Below are 23,672 nucleotides of genomic sequence, written 5' to 3' on the forward strand. Positions count from 1 at the left end.
TTTTTGCACACCTGTCTGGACCATCCCAAGCAGGGATTTCAGGATTGTGTGATCTTGATCTTGCTTCATCCTTTTCCAGTTTTAATATCTTTGCTGGGAAGGTGGAGAGGCCTTGGTGCCTGATATTGGAGGAGAGGAGTAGTCAGATCTTCAGAGACACGAGATCTTAGCCTGAAAGGGGATGGACATAACCCATATGTCCAGAGCAGTGTGGCTAACTAATATAATGTAAACTGTTATGGCGAAACCGAATGACGGTATATAAAACTCGATAAATAACTAGAGGAAGGAAGCCAAAATTCCGAAGACGCAGCACTTGAGAACTTACACTGATTGTGTGCAGGGAGTGCAGAAAGCAGTTCTGTTCCACTGATCTTGCAGTATGTGGAAGAATTCTGGGACAGCAGTAACGAGAGTGAGAGTTTTGGAGAAAAGTTGGACTGGCAATATCCCATCCCAAGTGAAGTTGCCCCTCTACTCTGCTTCAACAGTATGAGAGATCTGTGGCTGCTGCAGACAGCGACTTTGCAGTGGAACCTGCATGTATTAACTAAAAATGGCTGTTGCTTGTTATTTTTGCTTGTATAAGACGATTTTAGAAGCTCCACAGTGGCAGGCTCAGTCCTGACAGCGCACTTAATTATAGACTGTGCCAGACTGCAGAGTACACACACATGCCCACTCTTGTACCCTGTCTCGTGTCTCGCCGCCAAGGTAACATCTGAGCTCTCTTCCATACGACATGAGGCATTCCCAGTGCATGTGTGTCCAGGTCATGTTCGCCCTGCTGGAGGCGGACGTTTTGTTTTCTGCAGCATTGCGTAGCACTTTAGAAATAAGTGGCAGTTTGCTTTCTATCAAACGGATATATATATTTTTTTTAATTCACTATATTTATACAGTTTTTAGAGAATACAGTGGCAAAAGAAAACAATTTTTCCAACTGTCAGTCATAATGTTGATCAAAATCCAAAAATAATCATGACAAAAATATTGACAGTACAACAAAGGAAACCAGTATTCTCATATTCCCACCCTAGAAACCCGCCCACTACTTTTCTGTAAAATACACAGGGAAATGAAACGCAAACAGTGAACCAGAATAAGAAACAGTAATATAAAATGATAAATGAAGATATATCATAATCAATATCAGTCTTTAGTACAGCCCATACATTCCAAATATTAGATGAGGAAATAAGTGTATAGTGCTAAAGCAATAATGAGTACATAAGAACAGAAGAACTTGCCATGCTGGGTCAGACCAAGGGTCCATCAAGTCCAATATCCTGTTTCCAACAGAGGCCAATCCAAGTCACAAGTACCCAAACATTAGATAGATCACAAGCTGCTATTGCTTATTAATTACCGTCATAGCAGTTTATGGATTTATCCTCTAGGAACTTAGCCAAACCTTTTTTAAACCCAGTTACACTAACTGCTGTAACACATCCTCTGGCAATGAATTCCAGAGCTTAACTATGCACGGAGTGAAAAAGAATGTTCTACGACATGTTTTAAATGTGCTACATGCTAACATCATGGAGTGCCCCCTGGTCCTTCTGTTATCTGAGAGAGTAAATAACCGATTTATATTAAACTTGTTCAAGTCCTTTCATGATTTTGTAGACTTCTATTATATCCCCCTCTCCAAGCTGAACAGTCTTAACCTCTTTAGTCTTTCCTCATAGGGGAGCTGTTCCATCCCCTTTATCATTTTGGTTGCCCTTCTCTGCACTTTCGCCAGTGCAGCTATATCCTTTTTGAGATGCGGTGATCAGAATTGCACACAGTATTCAAGGTCTCACCATGAAGCGATAGAGGCATGATGACATTTTCTGTTTTGTTAACCATTCCCTTCCTAATAATTCTTGTTTGCTTTTTTGACTGCCGCAGCACACTGAGCAGACGATTTCAATGTATTATCCACTATGATGCCTAGATCATTTTCCTGGGTGGTAGCTCCTAATATAGAACCTAACATCGTGTAACTACTGCAAGGGTTATTTTTCCCTATATGCAACACCTTGCACTTGTCCATATTAAATTTCATCTGCCATTTGGATGCCCAATCTTCCAGTCTCTCAAGGTCCTTCTGCAATGTATCACAGTCTGCTTGTGATTTAACTACTCTGAACAATTTTGTAACATCTGCAAATGTGATTACCTCACTTATATTTCTTTCCAGATCATTTATAAATATATTGAAAAGTAAGGGTCCCAATACAGATCCCTGAGGCACTCTACTGCCCACTCCCTTCCACTGAGAAAATTGTCCATTTAATCCTACTCTCCGTTTCCTGTCTTTTAACCAGTTTGCAATCCACGAAAGAACATCGCCTCCTATCCCATGACTTTTTAATTTTCTTAGAATCCTCTCATGAGGGACTTTGTCAAACGCCTTCTGAAAATCTAAATACACTGCGTCTACCGGTTCACCTTTATCCACATGTTTATAAACCCCTTCAAAAAAAAAATGAAGCAGATTTGTGAGGCAAGACTTGCCTTGGGTAAAGCCATGCTGACTTTGTTCCATTAAACCATGTCTTTCTATATGTTCTGTGATTTTGATCTTGAGAATAGTTTCCACTATTTTTCCCGTCACTGAAGTCAGGCTCACTGGTCTTTTGTTTCCCGGATCACCCCTGGAGCCCTTTTTAAATATTGGGGTTACATTGGCCACCCTCCAAACATCAGGTACAATGGACGATTTTAATGATAGGTTGCAAATTTTAACTAATAGATCTGAAATTTTATTTTTGAGTTCCATCAGAACCCTAGGATGCATACGATCTAGACCAGGTGATTTGCTACTCTTTCGTCTGTTAATCTGGCCTACTACGTCTTCCCGGTACACAGTGATTTGGTTCAGTTCATTTGACTCATCACCCTTGAAAACCATCTCCGGAACTGGTATCTCCCCAACATCCTCATTAGTAAATACAGAAGCAAAGAATTAAGGCCATTGCAGAAAGACTAAATTATCTTCCTTAAGAGCCCTTTAACTCCTTGGTCATCTAATGATCCAACCTACTCCGTCACAGCTTAGTTAAAACTAATGCTTGAATGAGCGACCGAAAGTCGTCATTAGTAATATAATACTTTTATGTTCTTAGCAGCTCTGTCTACCATCCTTATATGGACTCTAAGATTTAGTTTTAATCAAAATACCAAAATTTTAACAAACGCATTTTCCTTATCCTGCCATACCAGTCCAGACAGATAGGATCCTGAGATGGAGAGCTACAAATTGTATATGACATCACTTACAGTATATGAGCAGGTGCAGTTGTCCAGAGTTTGCCAACCCTCTCCTGGAGGCACACCTAACCAGTAAAGTTTTCAGGATTGGCACAAGGAATCTGCATGAGCCAAGTCTCCAGGAGAGGGTTGGGAAGCACTTGCAGTACTAAACCTCGTCAGTATTTCTCTTTTCTAATTTGGTCTAGGGCAGCATTTGGAGGGCTCTCAGTTGACTGTCCTTTGGAGGTCCTAGTAGAGCCCAAAGGGAGAGGTAATAGGCTCAGGTAGCCTCAGGGTTCTTGAGATTGTGAGGATTGAAACTCTCCTCTTGGGGCTGTGACCTTTTTTCTTCTTCTCTCCCCTGCTGATATTGTGGGCATGTACTCGTATGGAGCAGATTGCTCTTTCTTAGCTCCTCTTCTTTCTGCGATTTCTTGGTTTATGAACACTAAGCTTTTACCTTTTCAGCTACTTCTTTAGAAAACCATAGTGACCTCTTTTTCCTTTCGCCTTTTGTTTATCTTTTTTACAAAAAGGTTATTTTCCTTTACAATACCTCCTTTTAGTTTTGACCACTGCTTTTCTATTCTCTCAGATTTTCCCATCCAGCTAATGACTCCTTGAGGTGCTCCCCCATTTTAATAAAGTTGGTTTTCCTGAAGTCTAGGATCCTTGCTTAGCATGAACCATCACCTTCTGCACTCTAATACTAAACCACGTCATCCGATCACTGAATACAAGATAATCATCCACTATATCGTCAGAAACACAGTCCTTGGGGCTGGGAGAGAGAGCGAGAGTGGAAGGAGGTTTGAACTCCCAACTGGGAGTGAATTGAATCCAGCTCCGACGGGCCCCAGCCGCGGACAGCCTGAATCCTGACACTGACGTCATCTGCTGGGACTTCAGAGGGGACCTTAAAAGCATCCCTTCAGCGGTGCTCGGCCGGCGTGTCGCTGAAGCCACGCGTGCCAAAGGGAAGTGCGGCTTTGTCCAAATTGGAACAAGAAAATCTGAGTCCTTACATCGCACAGCTGAGGAAAAAGGACTTTGAATCTTCCTGGGTAAGCTCTCGCGATCCTGCCGGGGGGAGGAAGTGAAATTTGAGGCATGCTTCCTGTGTCTGCATTGCCCCGGGTAAGTCCTCATTATTTCTACTTGAGACTTTTTTTTGATATGCCCTCTAAACGAAAAGGGAAAGTTAGAGTATTTCCCTCTACATCCAATATCCCTCTGGGACAACATACCATCCCACAGTACACAGGATCCTACCTGAATATGGAGGTGGCAAATATCCCCGCTGGTGAGATAAGAGAAGGAGCCTCTGTCTCACCTGGGGAGGGTCTCCCTTAGCCCCCCACTCCTGCAGAAAGTATCGTTGATGCCCTCACAGGCAGCCATAGAGATGGTGTGTGCTGTTAGTGAGCCGGTGAACTCAACTATAGTCACAGAGGGTACACCGTTGGAGCCTGTGAGTTTAACAGCAGCAATAACTGAGGAGAATAAAGTCCCCACAGTTCAAGTAGGTTTTCCCCAATTAAATGTTGTGGAGAATCTTTATCCTAAACCAACTGTTGTGTCTTTAGACTCTATATGGGAGTTAGTGGCACAGTTGGGGTCTACAGTTCAAGTGTTCCTAAAAAATTGCTGCAAGTGTATTGAAAGTGGATACTTTTTCTTTGGAATGTAATACCCAATTAGAAGACCACAAACTTCAGATACAAGCGCTGGAAGTTGGAACAAAAAAAGGGCTAGAAGTTCAGACCACTATTATACAAGAACAAACGTCTCTGAATAGGAAGATGGAATATATGGAGGAATCATCTGAGACGATTAAATCTCAGATTACTGAACTTTCCCAAAGTTATTGGTGAACTGCCCAGGACCACACTCAGGAGATATTTGACTGAGGTATTGAAAATTGCATCAGATAATCCATCTTTTAATAGGGTGTGCTTCCTACCATATCGTCGTCCGGGAGGAAGAATTGAACACCACCACCCCTTAAATTTGGAAAATTTAACAGAATTCTTAAGAGTCCTCCACAATAGAGATAGTAGAAAGAGCTACACTATTAATATCTTTTGTATATGAGCAAGACCTCAGTTGAGTCATGCACAATTATTTCCAGAATTTAGGGGTTAATTTTATACAAATATTTCCAGACCTAGCTAAGTCCACTCAGGAGAGGAGGAAAGGCTTCTTGGCTTTACGCCGAGAAGCCCAATCATTAGGAGATACCTTTCAATTAAAGTTCCTTGCAAATATATACTGAAATTAAATAATGAAGTGTATGTGTATTTCCTACCTGAACAATTAAAAATGTTTATAGATTCTCGGAAAAGGGTCCTCCAAGCCTCCTCTCCATTAGTAAGGCCCATACCACAGGAATAAAAAATGGGTAGATTGCATGTCATGTTTTCCTAGAAGATATTCCAAGCCTCCTCTCCATTAGTAAGTCCCATATCCCAGGAATGAAAAAATGGGTAGATTGCATGTCGTGTTTTCCTAGAAGATATTCCAAGCCTCCTCTCCATTAGTAAGTCCCAAGTCCCAGGAATGAAAAAATGGGTAGATTGCATGTCGTGTTTTCCTAGAAGATATTGTTTCTTTTTTTGGATTTGGCTCCCATTTACGTATTTTTCCTCTCCCCGACTCTCAGTACCATTACTGGTCTAGGATATAATGAATGATTTTTATTTATTTATTTATTTCGGAGCTTTTATATACCGAGGTTTAGCAATTAGCTTTCACCCCGGTTTACAGTAGAACAAGTTATTACATCGAACTGGTACTGGAATGTAATAGGACAACTATTACATCGAACTGTTAAGGGAACATAGTAGTACAAATCTTAAACGCTTGAACGAGGGACACAAAATGGTCAACTAAGAAATATATTCAGCTTCAAAACTGAGTGCAAATTTCTAAATACAAGACTATAAAACAAAGAGATATGAACGGAGAGGGGGGGAAAGGGAAAAACGGGCAGTGGGAGAATTAGATCATTACAACATTGTAATGTTTCTTGTAGGTTTTGTAGGTTATCTATTATTTTGTAGGTTATCTATTATTTTCTTTTGTTAAGATAGTTTCTTTGTTTCTGTACAAAGTATATGGCTTTGTAAATTATTTGAGAAAATGTAATAAATAAATAAATAAAAAAAGAAACACAGTCCAGTCTAGTATTTCCCTTTCCCGTATGGGTTCCATCATCAGTTGACGGAACAATTCTCCTTGCAGAGAATGCAGGATCTTCCTGCAGCTAGGATGTCCCAATCAACATTTGGCAAATTCAAATTCCCTAGCTATAATACCTCTTCTTTTATAGCAATTTTGTGAATATCCCAATTCTACCCCTCAAATCATCGGGTAAGGAGTCCAAAAGAGGGAACCATCAACCGCCAATATCCTGTTATGGGTTTCAGGTAGTTGAATCAGGCATGTAAATATAACATAACATGTTGCCCACATGATCTTAACACCAGAAGAATTGCATGCTGGGTCAGATCAAGGTCCGTTGAGCCCAGCGTCCTGTGTCTGACATTGGCCAATCCAGGCCGCAAATAGCTGACATCCCACAAAGTAGATCTAAATTCCTGTTACTCGCTCCCAAGGATAGCAATAGCTATCTTTAGTCTTCCTGGCTACTAATGTGTTTTGGACTTTTTCTCCAGGAACTTCTCCAAACCTCTTCTAAGGCCCGCTCTACTCGTCGCCTTGATCACTACCTCTGGCAACAGATTTCACAGCTTGATTGTGTGCTGAGTGAAAGAATATTTTCCATGATCTGTTTTGAATCTGTTGGTGGTTAGTTTCATGGAGTACCCCCTTGTTTTTTTTTTTATATTATTTGAAAGGGTAAATAATCATCCTTTATTTACCTGTTCCATCCCACTCATGATTTTATGAACTATCATATCTCCTCTCAAGCTGCCTAGTCTCTCATTATAGGAGAGATATTACATCCTCTTTAGCACCCTCCTCTCACCTTTTCTAATCCTGTTATGTCTGTCTTAATTTGGGGCGACCAGAACTGCACATAATACTCAAGATGGCTCGATACAGAGACAATATAATTTCTGTTTTACTCTCCATTCCTTTTCGGATCATTCCTAAAATTCTCTTTGCTTTTTTGACTGCCGCCATACACTGAGCCAAAGATTTCAGCACATTGTCCACAAGGACACCAAGGTCCTTTTCCTGGCTAGTGACTCCTAATTCAGAACCCGGCATCGTAGACCTGTAGTTGGGATGATTTTTCCCTATGTGCATCTCTTTGCACTTTTCCACAATAAATTTCAGCTGCCCAGTCTTTTAATCTCACAAGGTCATTCTGCAGTTCCTTGCAATCTGCTGCCAATTTAACAATTTTTTAAAAAAATTTTTATTTATGCATATTCAGTTTAAACAAGACACGGATCTTGATAGAAAACATGATATTGATATATGAAAGAAAATAAATCACCACCATAGGTAACACAACTATCTCATACTCAATATCCTTTTAAGTCCCCAAATATGGAGGAGGTTCAATTCACAACACAAAGAAATATATTAATAAAAAAAACAATGATCGATTAAACAGCTGTATTACACTTAAAGGGAACTGTTTACGAGTTATTATGGCAGGGGATTATCAGCAGAGTGGACAGGTGTTTTACCAAACAAAAATCGGATCAGCTGAGGGAGGTCAAAAAATATATATGAATTATTCTGATATTGCAAGGACGTTTAAGGAAAAAGATACCCCCTATTTACTGAACTTAAGATCGCATTAACAAAAATTGTTTATGGTTTTTTTGGGTCTGTCTAGAGACATCTAGAAAAACTTTTGCTTTAAGCTGCATAAAAAGTTCTAATCTATATCGAAAGAAAATTCTCATCAGCCAGTCTTTATCCAGTTCAAGGAACTGGAACTGCCAGTTTGGTATCAGAAGTCTCGAGCAGAATGGAGACATCCACTGGAGGATCTTCAACGGGCCCCAAAGTTTCCATTCCTTCTCCCTGTGCTACATCCATACCCCTTTTAAATTTATTTTATTTATTTAGAAACTTTTATATACCGGCATTAGTGGGTACATCATACCGGTTCACATAATAACTTAAAGCTTGGAAAATACATTTCAACAAGGAGAATGTAACTGGGCGTGGGGGTAAAATAAATAGGCAGTAGGAAGGATAGATAAAACAAGAAAGTCATAACCAGAGAATACAATTTATAATTTACAATGGTAGTCTCCTTAATATAAGGAGAGGGCAGTCCCCTGGAGGGGGGGGACTACGAGAGGAGATGGAAGAGTTATTCTGGGTAAGCATGGTTGAACAGAAGTGTTTTTAGTTTCTTTTTGAATTTAATTGCACACGGTTCAATGCGCATGTGGTCAGGTAGAGAGTTCCATAGAGCCGGACCGGCAATAGAGATAGCACAGTCGCGGGTAGAGGAGAGATGAGCCATTTTCAGGGATTGGACATGTAGGGTGCCTTTGTTGGTAGATCTGGTGGCTCGGGTGGACTGGGGGGCAGTGAAAGGGAGGTCGAGCCAGTTGGAATTGTGGGAGTGGATGGACTTGTGTATTATGGTCAAGGTTTTGTAATGTATACGGGACAGGATGGGGAGCCAATGTAAGTCCTTGAGGATGGGGGTAATATGGTCGTGTTTGCGTGCGTTGGTAATGAGTCTTGCTGTAGCATTTTGCAGTAGTTGAAGGGGTTTTAGCGAAGACAGTGGGAGCCCTAAGAGGAGAGCATTACAGTAATCTAGTTTGGAGGTGAGAGTGGCTTGAATCACTGTACGGAGGTCATGGGTGTAGATCAGGGGTCTGAGTTTCTTTAGTACATTGAGTTTGAAGAAGCCAGTTTTTACGATGGAATTGATGTGAGGTTTCATACTAAGATTGGGATCAAGAAGTACTCCGAGGTCCCTAACAGAAGGTTGGGCTGTGAGGAGGTTGAGTTTAGGGTCGTTAGGCAGGAGGTCGGGGGGATGCGAGGAGATGTGGAGGAGTTCCGTTTTGTTCGTGTTGAGTGCAAGCTGAAGGTTGGTGAGGAGTGTGTTGATAGCTGCAAGGCACTTTTCCCAGTGCTCCAGGGCGTCAGATATAGAGTTGTGAATGGGAATGATGATCTGTACATCATCAGCATAGAGATAGAATTTGAGTTTAAGGTCGGAGAGGAGATGGCAGAGAGGGATGAGGTAAATATTGAAGAGGGTAGATGAAAGTGATGAGCCTTGTGGGACTCCTTGTTGTAGGGGGTATGAGGCAGATAGGTTGTTTCCGATTTTAACAGAGAACTTTCTGTTAGAGAGGTAGGATTTGAACCAGGCTAGAGCTATTCCTGAGATGCCGATGCTTTCTAGCTGTGTCAGGAGGTGGTGGTGGCTGATGGTGTCAAAGGCCGCTGAGATATCGAGAAGGGCGAGGAGGTAACTGTGACCTTGTCCCAGTCCTCTGAGAAGATAGTCAGTAAGGGAGAGCAGTAAGGATTCGGTATTAAAATGTTTCCTGAATCCAAATTGGGAAACATGGAGGATGTCATGGTTTTCTAGGTAGTCCATGAGTTGTGAATTGACCACCTTTTCCATAAGTTTGGAGATAAAAGGAAGGTTGGAAATGGGGCGGAAGTTGGAAGGGTCTTTTGGGTCTAGGGAGGGTTTCTTGAGGAGGGGTTTGACAACAGCATGTTTGAGGGAATCTGGGACTATCCCATGGGTGATGGAGCAGTTGATAATATCTGCTATGGTGCTGGATATGCTGTTGGGGATGGCTATAAGGGCTTTGGTGGGGATGGTGTCGCTGGGGTGAGAGGCTGGCTTAAGTTTTCGCAGGAGGCCTGTAATTTCTTTAGAGGAGGTGAGGTCAATTGTGGCCATTGAAGGTTGGGATGGGGAGGGGATTGAAAGTGGGTTAGTGGGGGGAGGGGGGTTGGTGGGGGAAAATCTGGAGAGCAGGTTGGCGATTTTGCTTTGGAAGTAGTTGGCGAGTTCTTCACATTTAGCCGTAGCCTCGGAATCTGGAATGGTAGGAGGGATCGGTGTGGTAAGGCTAGCGACATAGGAGAAAAGAACTTTGGGGTTGAAGTTGTAGTCGTGGATTTTTTTACCATAGAAGTCTCGCTTATGTTTAAGGGTAGACAGTCTATATGAGTGTAGGGCTGTTTTGTAGCTGGAGGAAAGTTGCGGGGTTGGGTCCTTGCGCCATTTTCTCTCTTTTTGTCTGAGATTGCATTTTAGGGTTTTTAGCTCTTGGGTGTACCATGGCTTAGAGGGTTTTGCTGCGGTATTTAAGATACGTTCTGTGATTGGGCATAGTTTGTTGGCAATGTCTTCTGTGAGGCTATGCCAGGATGTTAAGGCTGTGTCTGGGTCTGAGCAGATAAGTCTTGGTAGGGAAGAGGCTAGTGCGTCTGTTAATTTGTCACTGGGGCAGGTTTTTCTGGATATGATGGTGGTGTGAGCAGGATGGTTAGTTGGGAGGGGTTTCTTCATGGCGAGTCGGCTTTCAATGAGGTAGTGGTCGGACCAGGGCACCGGGGTGCAGGTGGATGAGTTGTGGGTCTGGAAGCTGGAGTTAATAAACATTAGGTCCAACGTATGACCAGCTTTATGAGTTGGAGATGCTATAATTTGTCGGAAGCCTATGGCAAGGAGCGATTGAATGAAAGTTTCGCATGATGCAGTGGGGGGGGAGTGAGTCAACGTGGAGATTAAAATCTCCAAGGATGATGGAAGGGGTATCTGTTTTTATCCATGGTAAATGGTAGTAAATAATAGATCTTAGAGATAGGGGGTATTGCATTCTCTGGAACCTGTAGGATTTCAATTAGATATCTTTTAAACATCTCTCTAGGAGATATTAAAGGCACTTTAGGAAAGTTGGTAAATCTAAGAATTTTATTCCTCATGGTGTTCTCTAGATTTTCAATTTTTAATGCCAAATTAGCATTTTCCTTCACCAGTTCAAGCTGGGTTTGTTGAACTGAATTTGCTTGAACACAAACAGCAGTAAGTTGTTGTCCCAAATCAGTAGCAGTATTACTCAGAACAGAGACTTTCTGATCTAAATCTTTATATTTCTGCACAATAGGGGAGAGATGTTGGAAAATAGAACCCCGAAGTTCTACTATGGCATCCCAAATAGCCTCCAGGGAAAACTCAGCAGGTCTCTGAACAGGAGACAACTTTGAAGGGGGTAACAGTTCACCAAAAACTTCCCTGTCATTTTTCTCTCAGTTCTACCCCATACTCCATCTCGTAAATCGCCCTTACCAGGCTTTCCAAGGATATCAAACGGACTAGCAGCTGCCGAAATTACCCCACCACTACCCGCTGATCATGCCGTAATCACAGCAAGATCCAATGGCGAACCAATTGACTCATGGGTTGCCAGGTGGTGTTCCCTCGGCCGGGCTCAACAGTGAAAGACAGCCAGGGAGGGAGGGGAGCTCAAATTCCCCATCCCCTCTCTCCAGCGGCTGGATCCCCGGCATTGGGCTGCTGCGCACGACGTGAGTGTCCATTGGGCCCGCCGAAGAGGATGTTGGAAGGGCCGTGGGGAAAGACGCCATCCTCTCTTTTCTCTTCCTACCCATCAGAGGAGAAAATGAAACCAAAGGAAAAAAAAATACAAGGTAACTGCCCAAGAGGAGTCCACACATCGCAGCCTATCAGTCAGCCATCTTGGATCAACTACTCCTGATTCTAAAGAAGAATTGAATAGGTCATTTTAACAATTTTGAATAATTTTGTGTCATCTGCAGATTTGATCACCTCATTTATTCCCTTTTCCAGATCATTTCATGAAAATTTCAAGCAGCACAGGTACCAATAAGATCTTTGTGATACTCCACTAATGACCATTCTCCATTTAGAAAACTGACCATTTAGTCCTACATTCTATTTCTGGCCTTTTAACCAGTTATCCGTCCACAATAGGACACTGCCTCTTATTCCATGACTTGTAGTTTCCTGAGGAGTCTCTCATGAAGGACTTTGTCAAATACACTATATGAACCGGCTCACCTTCATCTACGTGTTTTACACCTTCAAAAAATTCTGAAAAATTGGAAAGAGAAGACTTTCCCTTGCTAAAACCAAGTTGACTCTTCTCCAATAAGCCATGTTTATCTGTATTGCTAGTGATTTTGTTTTTAAGATCTGATTCTACCATTTTGCTGGGTACTGACATCAGGCTCACCAATCTATAGTTTCCCAGCTCACCTCTGGAGCCCTTTTTAAAAATTGGCATCACTTCAATCTTCAGGAATCATGGCTGTTTTAAATGATAGGTTACAGATTTCTGGTAACAGCGATTTCATGTTGTAGTTAGAACTCTGGGGTGGATGCCATCCAGTTCTGATTTGTTTCTCTTTATTTTGTCAATCTGATATATTACATCCTTCATTGTCGCAGATCTTTATTTTAGTTGCTTAGAATCTCCACCATTAAAGAATGTTTCAGGTGCGGGTATGTTCCCAACATCCTACTCCATAAAGAGTGAGAAAAAAATTAATTCAGTTTTTCTGTTTCCTTTTCTTCCATGAGCACATGGGGATACTCGGAGCTCTGTGGATGACTGTCAAAATGTTAAAATTTTATCAGCCATTGCACTGGCATTTAGTACAATGAACGCAAAACTGGTGTGATATGATCAGAGGCGAGCAGCTGCATTTTAAACTGCATGCAGAGCTTTCAAAGTTGAGACAGATAATGCAAGATATGGGGGAGCTGCGATAAACGAGGCCTGTGAGTTCAAGGACTTGGACGACCATCCTGAAATGATCTATCAGTAAGACCAGCTTCAGTTTGCTCAAGTGCATCTTAAAGAAGACAGTCTTTATGACTGACTTTACATGGACTTGTAGTAAGAAGGAAGGATCAATCACAATTGTGACAAGATGAGAATGATTACATCATCGAATTGCAGGACAGACTGAATACCCAGGGGTATCGCCTTTGCCAGACAGATCAGTTCAGTTTTTAAAATGTTTAAAGCTAATTTATTAGCCATCATCCTTAAACTAATAGCTGAAAGACCTTTAGCATCTGATGTCGGAGCCTCATCCACGAAGACAGAGCCAGAATGTAAAACTCAGTGTCACTGGTGTAGAGGTGATATTTTTTTCCCCGATTCGTTGAGTAAGTTACAGATTGTATATATTACAGATTGTATATATTAAAAAGCAATGTGGACAGTGCTGAACCCTGTGGGAATTGAGATGTTGTAGTATTACCCAAAGTGGCCTGGTGGCTCCGTTCTGACAGATAAAAGCCAAGTCGGGACAGTTGAAGCGATGCCCAGTTCACTTAAACTTAGTAGTAAGATTGAATCAAATGGTGATGATGTGTCCAATAATGCAAGTATAAATTACCAGCTGTATCAAAGCCTCAATGAGTCAATTAAACTCCACAATCAACCGAAAATCCTTGTGGGGATGAGTGTGAAAAAAACAGTATAGAAATAATAATCCTCCTCACCTCTATTTACCAAAAATACAAAAGGACGTACTAAAGTTATGCATGACTGTCTTAATAGACATCATCGATATAGTGTAGCCACTTTATTACTCTGCTTTATGCTTAATCATAGGTCGTCATAGTAACGTGAAATATCCAAAATGAAACTGGAATAATTTTTTTTTTTTAATTTTTTGCTGCAAATAAAATTGTTAATCACAGATCTTTCAGTGCTGCAAGTGAAATCACTTATCACAGCTCAGTTTACCTGAGAAAGATTGTAGAATCAGATGACAAAGCTTCATAGTGCGGCATTTCAAAGCTTTGAAGAAGTTAGTCTCCAACTTTAAACATTGCCTAATGCCCCTGACGAAGTCTCCGAAACACCAGCGGTGTCGGGCATTTGGCAGAGCAGAGCCGAAGAGCTCTTAAGCTCTAGCGTTATTTGGAAAGATATGTTTTTCTTCCATAAATGCTTTTCTATAAATGGAACTGTTGGAGCAAAGGCTAAAATTCAGTACATATTCAAAAAAAATTAAAAACTTTTTCTTTTTAAATTGCCTAAAAATAGTGGCATATTTTACTTGAAATAAAACGTGTCACCCTATGATTCTATGGTTTGAGCAAGCACAATAGTAACAAGTGCACAGATGTTAAAACGCTTTGAAGCGTAAATGTGCAGTTGCGCTCATACGAGGGTTCATCACATTTAGTAAATCATGTACTTTACATGTGATCTTTGTTGTATTTGTTACACATTCTTTATCACATACAGCACCGGTTCTTTCATTCTTTAGTGTCAGCAACAGGCGTCTTCTCTTTTGGGACATTCATTCCACTTCTCTTTCTTACAAATGGCTTTGAAAAAGGGCTGTCCGTCAGTTCCGTGAAGGTTCTGCTGACAGTCCTATGTTATAGGGGAAGAATTCAAGATTCTTTAGTAGCAACGCACCTGGTCCCATCTGGGAATCTGAACTTGGTGTTAAGGGCTCTAACGGGAGCTCCCTTTGAGCCTATCAAAAGTCAATGCTCAAGGATTTTCCCTTTAAGACTCTGTTTTTGGTGACCTTCTATTCAGTGAACTGCACTTCAGAGTTACAGGCCCTGTCTTGCAGGGATCCCTATTGGTTGATTTCAGAGGCAAACATAGTAATCCATCCCGTGATCTCCTCCTTACTTAAGGTGGTTTTAGACTTTCACCTTAACCAGTCAGTTTCTTTTACTGATGCCTAGGTCGAAGGAATGTAAGGGAGAGATTAGAAGTGTACATAAATTGGATGTATGTAGACCCCGTTTGAGATACGAAAACTAACCAATTCCTTTTGTAAATTGGACAGATTGTTGGTCCAGTTTAGTGTCTCTCATGAGTGAAGTGGCTTCTAAGTCCTCTGTAACCAAATGTATTAGGAAGCCATTGGTGCAGCAGGGCTGATAAATTCTAGAAAGGCTGAGAGCGTGTTCAACGAGAACATAGATGGCCTCCTTGGCTGAATCTAGAGCAGCCTCGTTCAAGACTGCAAATTGGTTATCCTTGCATTCCTTCCTAAGAACTACTGCTTGGACATGAGGTGTTAGGAATTATGCTGCTTTTGGGGCAGAGGTCTTGAGAGCACCTTGGACCTTCTCCACCCCAGTACGTGGGAAGCTTAGGTATGTCATCCTCATTTAGACTGATAAGGAAGGAGAAATGTAATCTTACCTGATTAAAATACAAATAGGATGTAAAAAAATTGCTCCCTTCCCTAGCCCCGATAAACAGGGTAAACTTGTGCTTGTAGGTCCTGTTCAGTTGTAATTTACCTGGCTTGAGCAAAGGCATTTCTGGGGGTGCCTTCATTTTCTGAGGTGTGAGTGTTGTGGGTAGATTTGGTGGGATAATTATTCAAAGTGGACTGATGAATATGTCGTCTTAGAAAATTGGTGTAACTTATGCCTGTATTTGCTAGCTAATTTATGCACGGTTACAAAATTATTCCCATAACGAATTAAATCTCTGGCTTTTGTATTTAATGTAAATTTTTTATTTTCAATAAACCAGTTACACTAGCCATCAGTGCATTTGTTTCTCATGCACTTCGAAAGCCGAAGAGTAGAATAAAGAACGTTGAAATGAGTACAATCATCCATTCCCAACCCCTAAATGTATTTACAATAATAATTGCACAGATGACACTAATCTTCTAATGAAGAACTGCTAGTACTGTTCATCACTAAGCTTCTCGCTGCAGGAGAAAGAGTTTGAATGTAGTGCTCCCAAGTCGCAAAAAATACTTATCAACGTTTTAAGAACACAACCGATACTCTGTTCATTTGCAGAAGTTCATGCAGAGAATTACTCCACTGCCAATAGGAGGGACTCTTGTCTTCTCTCTGAGTCACTAAAGTAGCTTTTTTGCCCATCAAACATGATTTCCTGAAAAATAAAGTATCCCCTTTATTTTTGAATGATAGTGGGGGAAAATGTAAAAAAAAAAAAAAAAATTGCCTTTGGGGATATCAGGACCTTATAACCCAACACTTTAGAAAGATATCCTGTCACTTTAATCCTAAAGTGTTAGGTAAATGAAAAAGCCTAAAAGGTATGAGTCTGAGTAGCTGCAACCACTTTGCACCTTCCACATAATTCTGTGGTAGCTATACCAGCCCTGTATGCCTGGGCCTGGGAAATGTATGCTCGACACACAAATTTATGTTCACACAGGTATACGTTACCAGAAAGATCCTTAAGGTGTTGAAAACAGAGCTTTACTACTCGCTTTGTAATTACAAATCCACTTTCGTGAGCCCATCAATTTCACTATGATTTCAAATCCTGTTTCAGGCTTCCACTTCCGCAGAATTTTCCATAATCTTCATAATCTTTTGTGAAATTCTGGGCAGGAAGGTTCTTCTAAAAAAGAGAACATCAACTCCTTTCCCGGCATAGAAGCTATGTAATGCTTCAGCTGAATATAGGAAAACAAACGTGTGTCCTGCAACTCGTATTTGTCTCTTAGGGCAGAGAATAGAAGCATGCCATGCTTCCACCGGGTAATGCCACATTCCTCCCATTTTTTTTCTTTAATTCTTAGAGTGAGTACCAGGAGCTGCGAGCTCCGGGAAGAACGTTTGTAAAACCTTGTCAATCCAGGCCCATATAATAGGCGAAATCGGAATACATCTGGAAAACGCTTTGGCAGTTTATCGTGTGCAGCATGTAAAACATTTTGACTCCAGAGGTGCAGCTATTGATTTCTCCCCATAAAGATTTATGCGTTGGATTTACTGTAAATCCAATCACATAGAATACACAAAATACTGTCAAAATTATATTTCTGATCAGGTAATGCCAAACCTCCTTGACCCCAGTTATTTTTCAAACTAAAGGAATTTGTGGTTCTTTTTTTGCCAAATATATTTTAAAATCAGAGAATCTAGGTACTTTTAAATGCTTCTTCAGCAAACGAATAGTTAAGTTCTGAAGAACATAAAGCCATCTCCGGAATATCACCATTTTGAAAAGATTAATTTGCTGAACTAAAGACAAAGGTAATCTCTTCAAATATGGGCCTTCCACTTAGTATAATCCAAAAGTGGAGGGAGATTCAGGTCATAAAGTTCACCAGGATCAGCTGACATTTCCAACCCTAAATATCTAAAGACATCATCTGCCTGTTTTAAAGGAAATATGCTTCCCCTATAGTCTTTAAAGGGCGGCAGAAAAGATAGGGTTTAAGATTTCTCTACGTTCAGACTAAGGCCAGAAAATACCCCAAATTGTCGGAACAGATACAGCAAAACATCCAAAGAGGTCACTGGTTTAGTGAGAGACCAAAATGTTGTAAGAAAAAGCTGCATACTTAGTCCTATTCCCCCATCTTTAATCCCTGTATATTTCTGACCTCTTGGATAGTCCACAATAAGAGTTCCAGAAATAACAAAAAATAATGGGGGCAGGGGGAACAACCCTGTCTGGATCCTCTCTCAATGGGAAAAATATCTGAATGGGTAGTATTAGCCAAGACATAGGCCCCCGGGTTGGAGTAAAGCAGTCTCAAGGCTTCTTGAAAATGACCAGTCGATCTCATAATTTCCATATCTGTAAATATATAATCCCACTCCACCCTATTGAACGCCTTTTCAGCGTCGAAGCGTCATTACAGCCTTTACCAAACGAGCATTCGTCAGAGCATACCTGCCCCAAATAAACCCCACCTATCCACTTTTTATGATCTTAGACAGCTATTATACTGCCTATCGGCCCAAATTTTTGCAAATGGTTTCTGATCAAAATGTAAAAGGGAGATAGCGTGATGATAAGCAGGTAAGGACTCATCTTAGCTCTGTTTATGGATAACAATGATCTGTGCTATATATCTCCCACTGATATTCACCCCTATCTAGTAATGCCTGACAAATATTACTGAAAGGCTTCAATAGATGTTCCAACAAAATTTTATAAAATTCGTTATTAAAGCAATTCAGCCCTGGGGCCTTCAGTGGTTTAGCTTGTTTGATTTCTATCCTAATCTTTACTTATAGGGCAATTCAACCAATCAAGTTGAGTTTCCATAATCCTTGGGAGATGGTTCCTACTCAAAAATTCCCTACCTTTAACCATTTCGCTACCCTCTGATTTATACAACTACTTATAAAACCCCCTCAAAGTATTAGCCATATCTTTGTTGGCTTGGTCTTGCACCCTTTCTTTTATTTTAAGTGTAGTTATAAACTAAGAGCCAGCACTTGTTCTGATTAAATTAGATAAAAATGTTCTGCTTTTATTACTCTATTGATATAATGTATATTTATAGAAAACTACGCTTTTCTTAGCACTGTGATGAACTAATATATTTAATTGGCATCTTAGGGCCAAGTAATTTTCCCTGTTTTCTTTAGTATTAGAGCTCACTAGTTGCTTTTTCGCACCATTTAATTGCTTTTTCAACCTCAACAATTGTTCATTAATGTCCAGTCTCCTTTTAGCTACAGAGGAGATAATATCCCTCCTCAATACTGCCTTAGCTGCCTGCCAAAACAAAACAAAATCGGGTTGTCTAGATGCGTTCCATTTTTTGTATATTCCTTCCATTTTGCTTTAAGAAATTCATGAAAACTTGGATCTGCTGTCAAAAAGTATGGGAATCTCCATTATCGATTCATTCCCTCTCCATCCCCGCTAGTCAGGTCAAACCATAGTGGAGCAATATCTGATAGCGTAATATCGCCAATGGCATCAACGACTCTAACAAAATATTTTTGGAGACCGGCACATAATTCTGGAAAATGAAGAATGAGCCCTGGATAGATAGGTGAAGTCCTTCTCTAAAAGTGGAGAAGTCTCCAAGCATCAATAAACTGTAATCCTTTGTCCAGAAAATTGACTACCCTTAACTGATCTAATCCTATCATTGCCTTCAAAACCAAATTGAATTCCTCCCCCCCCCATAATAAGTCTTATTTCCACTTAGGGACAGAGATGTTTATAAATTTCTTTAAAAAAATGGTGCAGGCACATAAAGATTACAGAGAACTATCAATTTATGATGCAACTCAGCAATTAAGATCACAAAATGACTCCTAGGGTCCTTGATTTTCCGCTTAATTATTAATGGAAGATTCTTACGAATCAAAATGGCTGCACCTGCTGATTTCGTGCCAGCTGAGGCAAATTTGACCTTCCTCACCTACCATCTTTTTAACTTTTGGTGCTCAAAATCGCTTTTAAATGCATCTCTTGGAGAAAAACCACATCCGCTCTTTGCTTACTCGGGCAGCCAAAATCTTAGATCTAATCGCGGAGTTTATTCCACATACATTCCAGGTCTATGAATTTTTTTTTCCTTTATCTAGAACACTTATATTGACTAATAAAAATACATTATACTTTTACTGAGTCTAAGTGTTCTTGTGTCCCTGGCCATAAGCATAGAGTAAGCTTAACACAGGACAATATCTTACCCCCAAAAATGTTGAGGCATTTAGTATTTTGCTATCTACAATCTTTGAGAGAGGGTCCTCCCAGAGTCCCGGCCCCACTACATACATGTTTCCAAAGAAAAATACCAACCCATTTCCTGTGTCACCCAGGCATCTCCTTCACCAATCAACCCCATCCAAATCCTACAGAGATCGTCCTATGCTAAGGCCTACTCCCACCCCTTGTCCACCTCACTCTAACACCACCACAGCTTGGATGTTTCCTTCCCCTGGAGCAATAGCAAACCAAGCAATACTACAAGGTAAATTGCGGTAGCAAAAATAAGAATAAATCAAGGCCGCTGCTCTTGACAGCTATTAATTAAAAATAGGAACAGCAATACGTAACATATCATACTGAACACAGAAATGCTTTTTGTGAATTAAACTCCAACTACTCAAAACATGCCTCTCTCTTCCGCTTTGTTGTTTCATGCGTGGTCATTCCTTTTCGTTACTCGTACACAAGAATATATCCATAAAGTGCTGTAGTGTTTCTGAAGACTCAAGACAAAACAGCCCCCGATACTAGGACAAGATCAGGAACCCCACTGTTCCTTTCGTCTCCCCATATCAAGTAGTAAGGTCCAAGCTGGTCAATCTGTATCTTTGACTCCAAGGCATCCACACGTTTTTTTGCCTCCATGACTGGGTTAGACCATTTGACGCTAACCCTGAATTTTGCAGGATAATGTAATGCCAGGCCTTTTGCATTTAAAGTGGTGGCTCTGCATTTGTACTCCTGTACAGCTTCAGGATCTGTCTAGGATGTGGGGTTTTTTTCCCCTAAATTCCCCCACCCTGGCAGGTGAAACTGCAAGGGACACCGAATGCGTTTTCTCGCGCTGCACCGTCTCCACTGAATGCTCTGTTGAGAGAGGCGCACTCAGGAACTGATTATCTAAGGATGTGGCTCTCTTTTGCTGTATTTAATTAGGTACGGTTCAGTGGATCTTAAATGATTGTACTGATTTTTATTTTTTACATTTTCCATTGATCTTTATTCTGCTGGATGGTTTGTATGTAAAGAGTTTTGTGTTTATTTTTCTCCTTGGTTTTGTGTGTGTTTTGTGTGTGTTTATGGAATGGTATTTTATCACATTTTGTCTATTTTTATTTTTAATTAACTGCCTTGAGCAGTATTGGAAAGATGGGCTATGAATATGAAATAAATTTTAAGAAAGTGTGTGAAAGTACCTGGAAAGCACAGCTTCAGGGGCCAGCTGCTTCTACAGAGATATTAGAGGGTCTCAGAAGAAAAAGCAGAGCAATACAGGAACCACTGGGAAAGGATCCTGATTTGCAGCTGTAAATCTGTTCATCCCAAAATAGGGGAAATGATCCGAATACGCCAGGAAAAAAACTTCAGAGCCTCATGCAAAAATTTAAAAAAACAGGAAAAATCCCAGGACAGAGACGGTGGTAAGAGCAGGTGAGGGAGCAGTAGGTTTCTGTACCTCACCCAACACCCAGGCCGGCATTCGTTTCACCTGTCTGCTCCCTCTTACACAGAGCGCATCGAGCTCTCAAGAAGAGGCAAGATCAGCTAATATGCAGCAGCAGTGGAAGGGCTTTCGTGCTTCTTCCATTGTCTGACATGGGCTGCTGGTGGACTTGACTTCAGATCCCAACCAGGGAGAAGGTGCAATATCCTGTAGGCGGTTAAGCCTGTATGGCTGGCAGCTGGGAGATATCCTTACCTAAGGGAATGGAGGGATGATGGACAGAGCTAGAATAGCGGTAGGCATGGGCAAAACTGGCAGAATGGGTGAGCCAAATTGTTCTTATTTGCCGACATCTATAATGTTACTATGTTGGTTTTTAAAATATATTCAGTACCTGACTACAGTCTGCTTTGATGTGCGGACCAATCGTAAAAGGCAGGAAAAAAGTGTACATATATACACTAACTAATATAATAGAGCAGTTTGAAATACACTCAAGTGTTCTATGCTTAATATAAAAGTGAAGAATGAAAAGTAGGAGCACTGATGTTAATTTTTATCCTAGTAAGTTTCAAACCAGTATATCAAAAAATATCACCATTTTATTAGAACAATTTTTGAAACAGTATTTCATTTAAAAATAGCTTTGGGAAGAGTGAAAATCAACCTTTTGAATATGTAGACTGTAGATTTTCTGTTTTAGATTTTCAGTTTTTTTAATTTTGAATTTTTTTTTTCAGATAAATCCAGAATAAAAAAAAAAATCTTTCTCAGAACAAGATGATAAAGCTTTGCTGCTAATATTGTAAAACGCTAACCTTCTTTCCTTGACATCAACTTGAATCACACTGGTTTTGCAACAAACATATTGTCTGGAACAATCTGTGCAATCCACACACATCTGACTTTTTAGTGGGTTTCCTGGATTAGACCCATTGCAGAACAGACTGGCTTCCTCGACAAAAGTCCCTTGTTTCGCCACGAAAATGCCTTCCTAAGGAGGAAGTATCACCACGGCACCCCCGAACTTCAGCACTGTTAGGCAGGATCCCGCAGCTCTCTGTAAGGAACCGACACAGCTCATCCCATCTAATTGTCCTTGCACGCCTCTGTAAAACCATGCGTGAGCTGTCTCTCTTTGGCTGGCTCACCTATGAGGAAACCCGAACGGAGGAAGACACTGGGGTAACGGGCGCTGAGAGCTAGGAGGCGGGGTCCCATCTCTGAGGGTTAGGGCAACGGCTGATAATGGCTCAGGTCTGACCCTCAAAATATGCACGAGACCCTTCTCCGCTGGAACTTTAGTTTTGGATCGGGCACGCGATACTGCTTTACCAGAGACATTTTCATTCAGGAACCACGGGGACGTTTTTTTAATGTGCAATATTGCAGAGTTTTGCATGAAGTGTTATTATTTTTGTATTATGGGAATAAAATTTTGAATTGTAAAAATACAGACATCTATCAGATACTTTTAAATGAATAATGCTTTATTGTTTTGATATAATGAATGTGTTTGCATTTGTGGTTTTTATTGACAGTACATGACAGGAAATATTTAGTTGAGATGATGAAAAGAAACTGTCAAAATTCTAGACAGTTCAGGGAGACTTAACTGGGAAAATCTAAATCCTATCGGAAAGAAACTAAATGTTGAAAATCGGAGGGAAAAAGAATGGCCAGAGATCTGTGAAAGTCTTATTGGACCCACTTGGCACTTTCGGCCTTTGGCAGTGCCAGAAATGCCGGTTCTCGGTGGGCAAAGTCATTCGGCTGTGACTCACGGGGGCAGAAGAGCCTCGTGCCGGGGTGGGGAGTGCTTTCCCTTGCAGTGTGTGTGTGTGTGTAAGGAGAAGAGGGCAGTGACTGTCTATCATGGCTTTGGGACTCTGTGGGTGATATTTGTGAACCCTCCCTCTTCTCCTGCTCCTCAGGCGTTGTATGTTTTGATTTTTTTTTAAGGTGTGGCCCCTGGTTCTTCAGATCATGTTCAGGGGTTGAATGATTTGGGGCGTGGTCCCTGGATGGATGATAATAATCTTCCCCTCTTTTTTTTCTTTCTCGCCCCTGCAGGTTGCCCGATGGCTTCACCCAGTTGCGTAGCCTGGCTCACCTTGCCCTGAATGATGTGTCCTTGCAAACCTTGCCCAGCGACATTGGGAAGTGAGTGTCCTCCGTGCGGGTGCTGCTGCTGCATACTAATGACTCTCTTAATGGTTAATAGCTTTGTTGGCCGTAGTGCTTCACTGGTATGCAGTGCCAGGCAACACGGTGTCAGGGGGGAGTGGTGGCTGGGACCCCCAGCGTGTGATCCATTATTTTTCTCTGACTTTCACCTGCTTGCTTCCTTTCTAGCCTGGCCAACCTGGTGACGCTGGAGCTGCGAGAAAACCTGCTTAAATCCCTCCCCAGGTAAGTACTGTGGTCCCACAGAGCTCCATGCTACAGGATGAGAATAAATAAAAAAGCTTAAACTTCCTGGAGCGGCAGTTACTACCCTTAAGAGAAACATGGGGGTAACCTGCACGGAGCGGCAGTTACTACCCTTAAGAGAAACATGGGGGTAACCT

General features: G+C 41.2%; 1 protein-coding gene across 13 annotated transcripts in view; it reads left to right on the plus strand.

Annotated features, from left to right (window-relative positions):
* The window catches only part of SCRIB (scribble planar cell polarity protein), a gene marked incomplete in the record, with an annotated part of 447,609 nt that overhangs the window by 109,862 nt on the left and 314,075 nt on the right, over positions 1-23,672 (plus strand). For all 13 annotated transcript variants that reach the window (XM_029592269.1, XM_029592271.1, XM_029592272.1 and 10 more), the window contains 2 exon segments: positions 23,176-23,265; positions 23,458-23,514. In XM_029592269.1, the coding sequence (XP_029448129.1) occupies positions 23,176-23,265; positions 23,458-23,514 (147 nt within the window).

The sequence above is a fragment of the Rhinatrema bivittatum genome, chromosome 2, assembly GCF_901001135.1.
Source record: "Rhinatrema bivittatum chromosome 2, aRhiBiv1.1, whole genome shotgun sequence".
NCBI classification, from domain to species: domain Eukaryota; kingdom Metazoa; phylum Chordata; class Amphibia; order Gymnophiona; family Rhinatrematidae; genus Rhinatrema; species Rhinatrema bivittatum.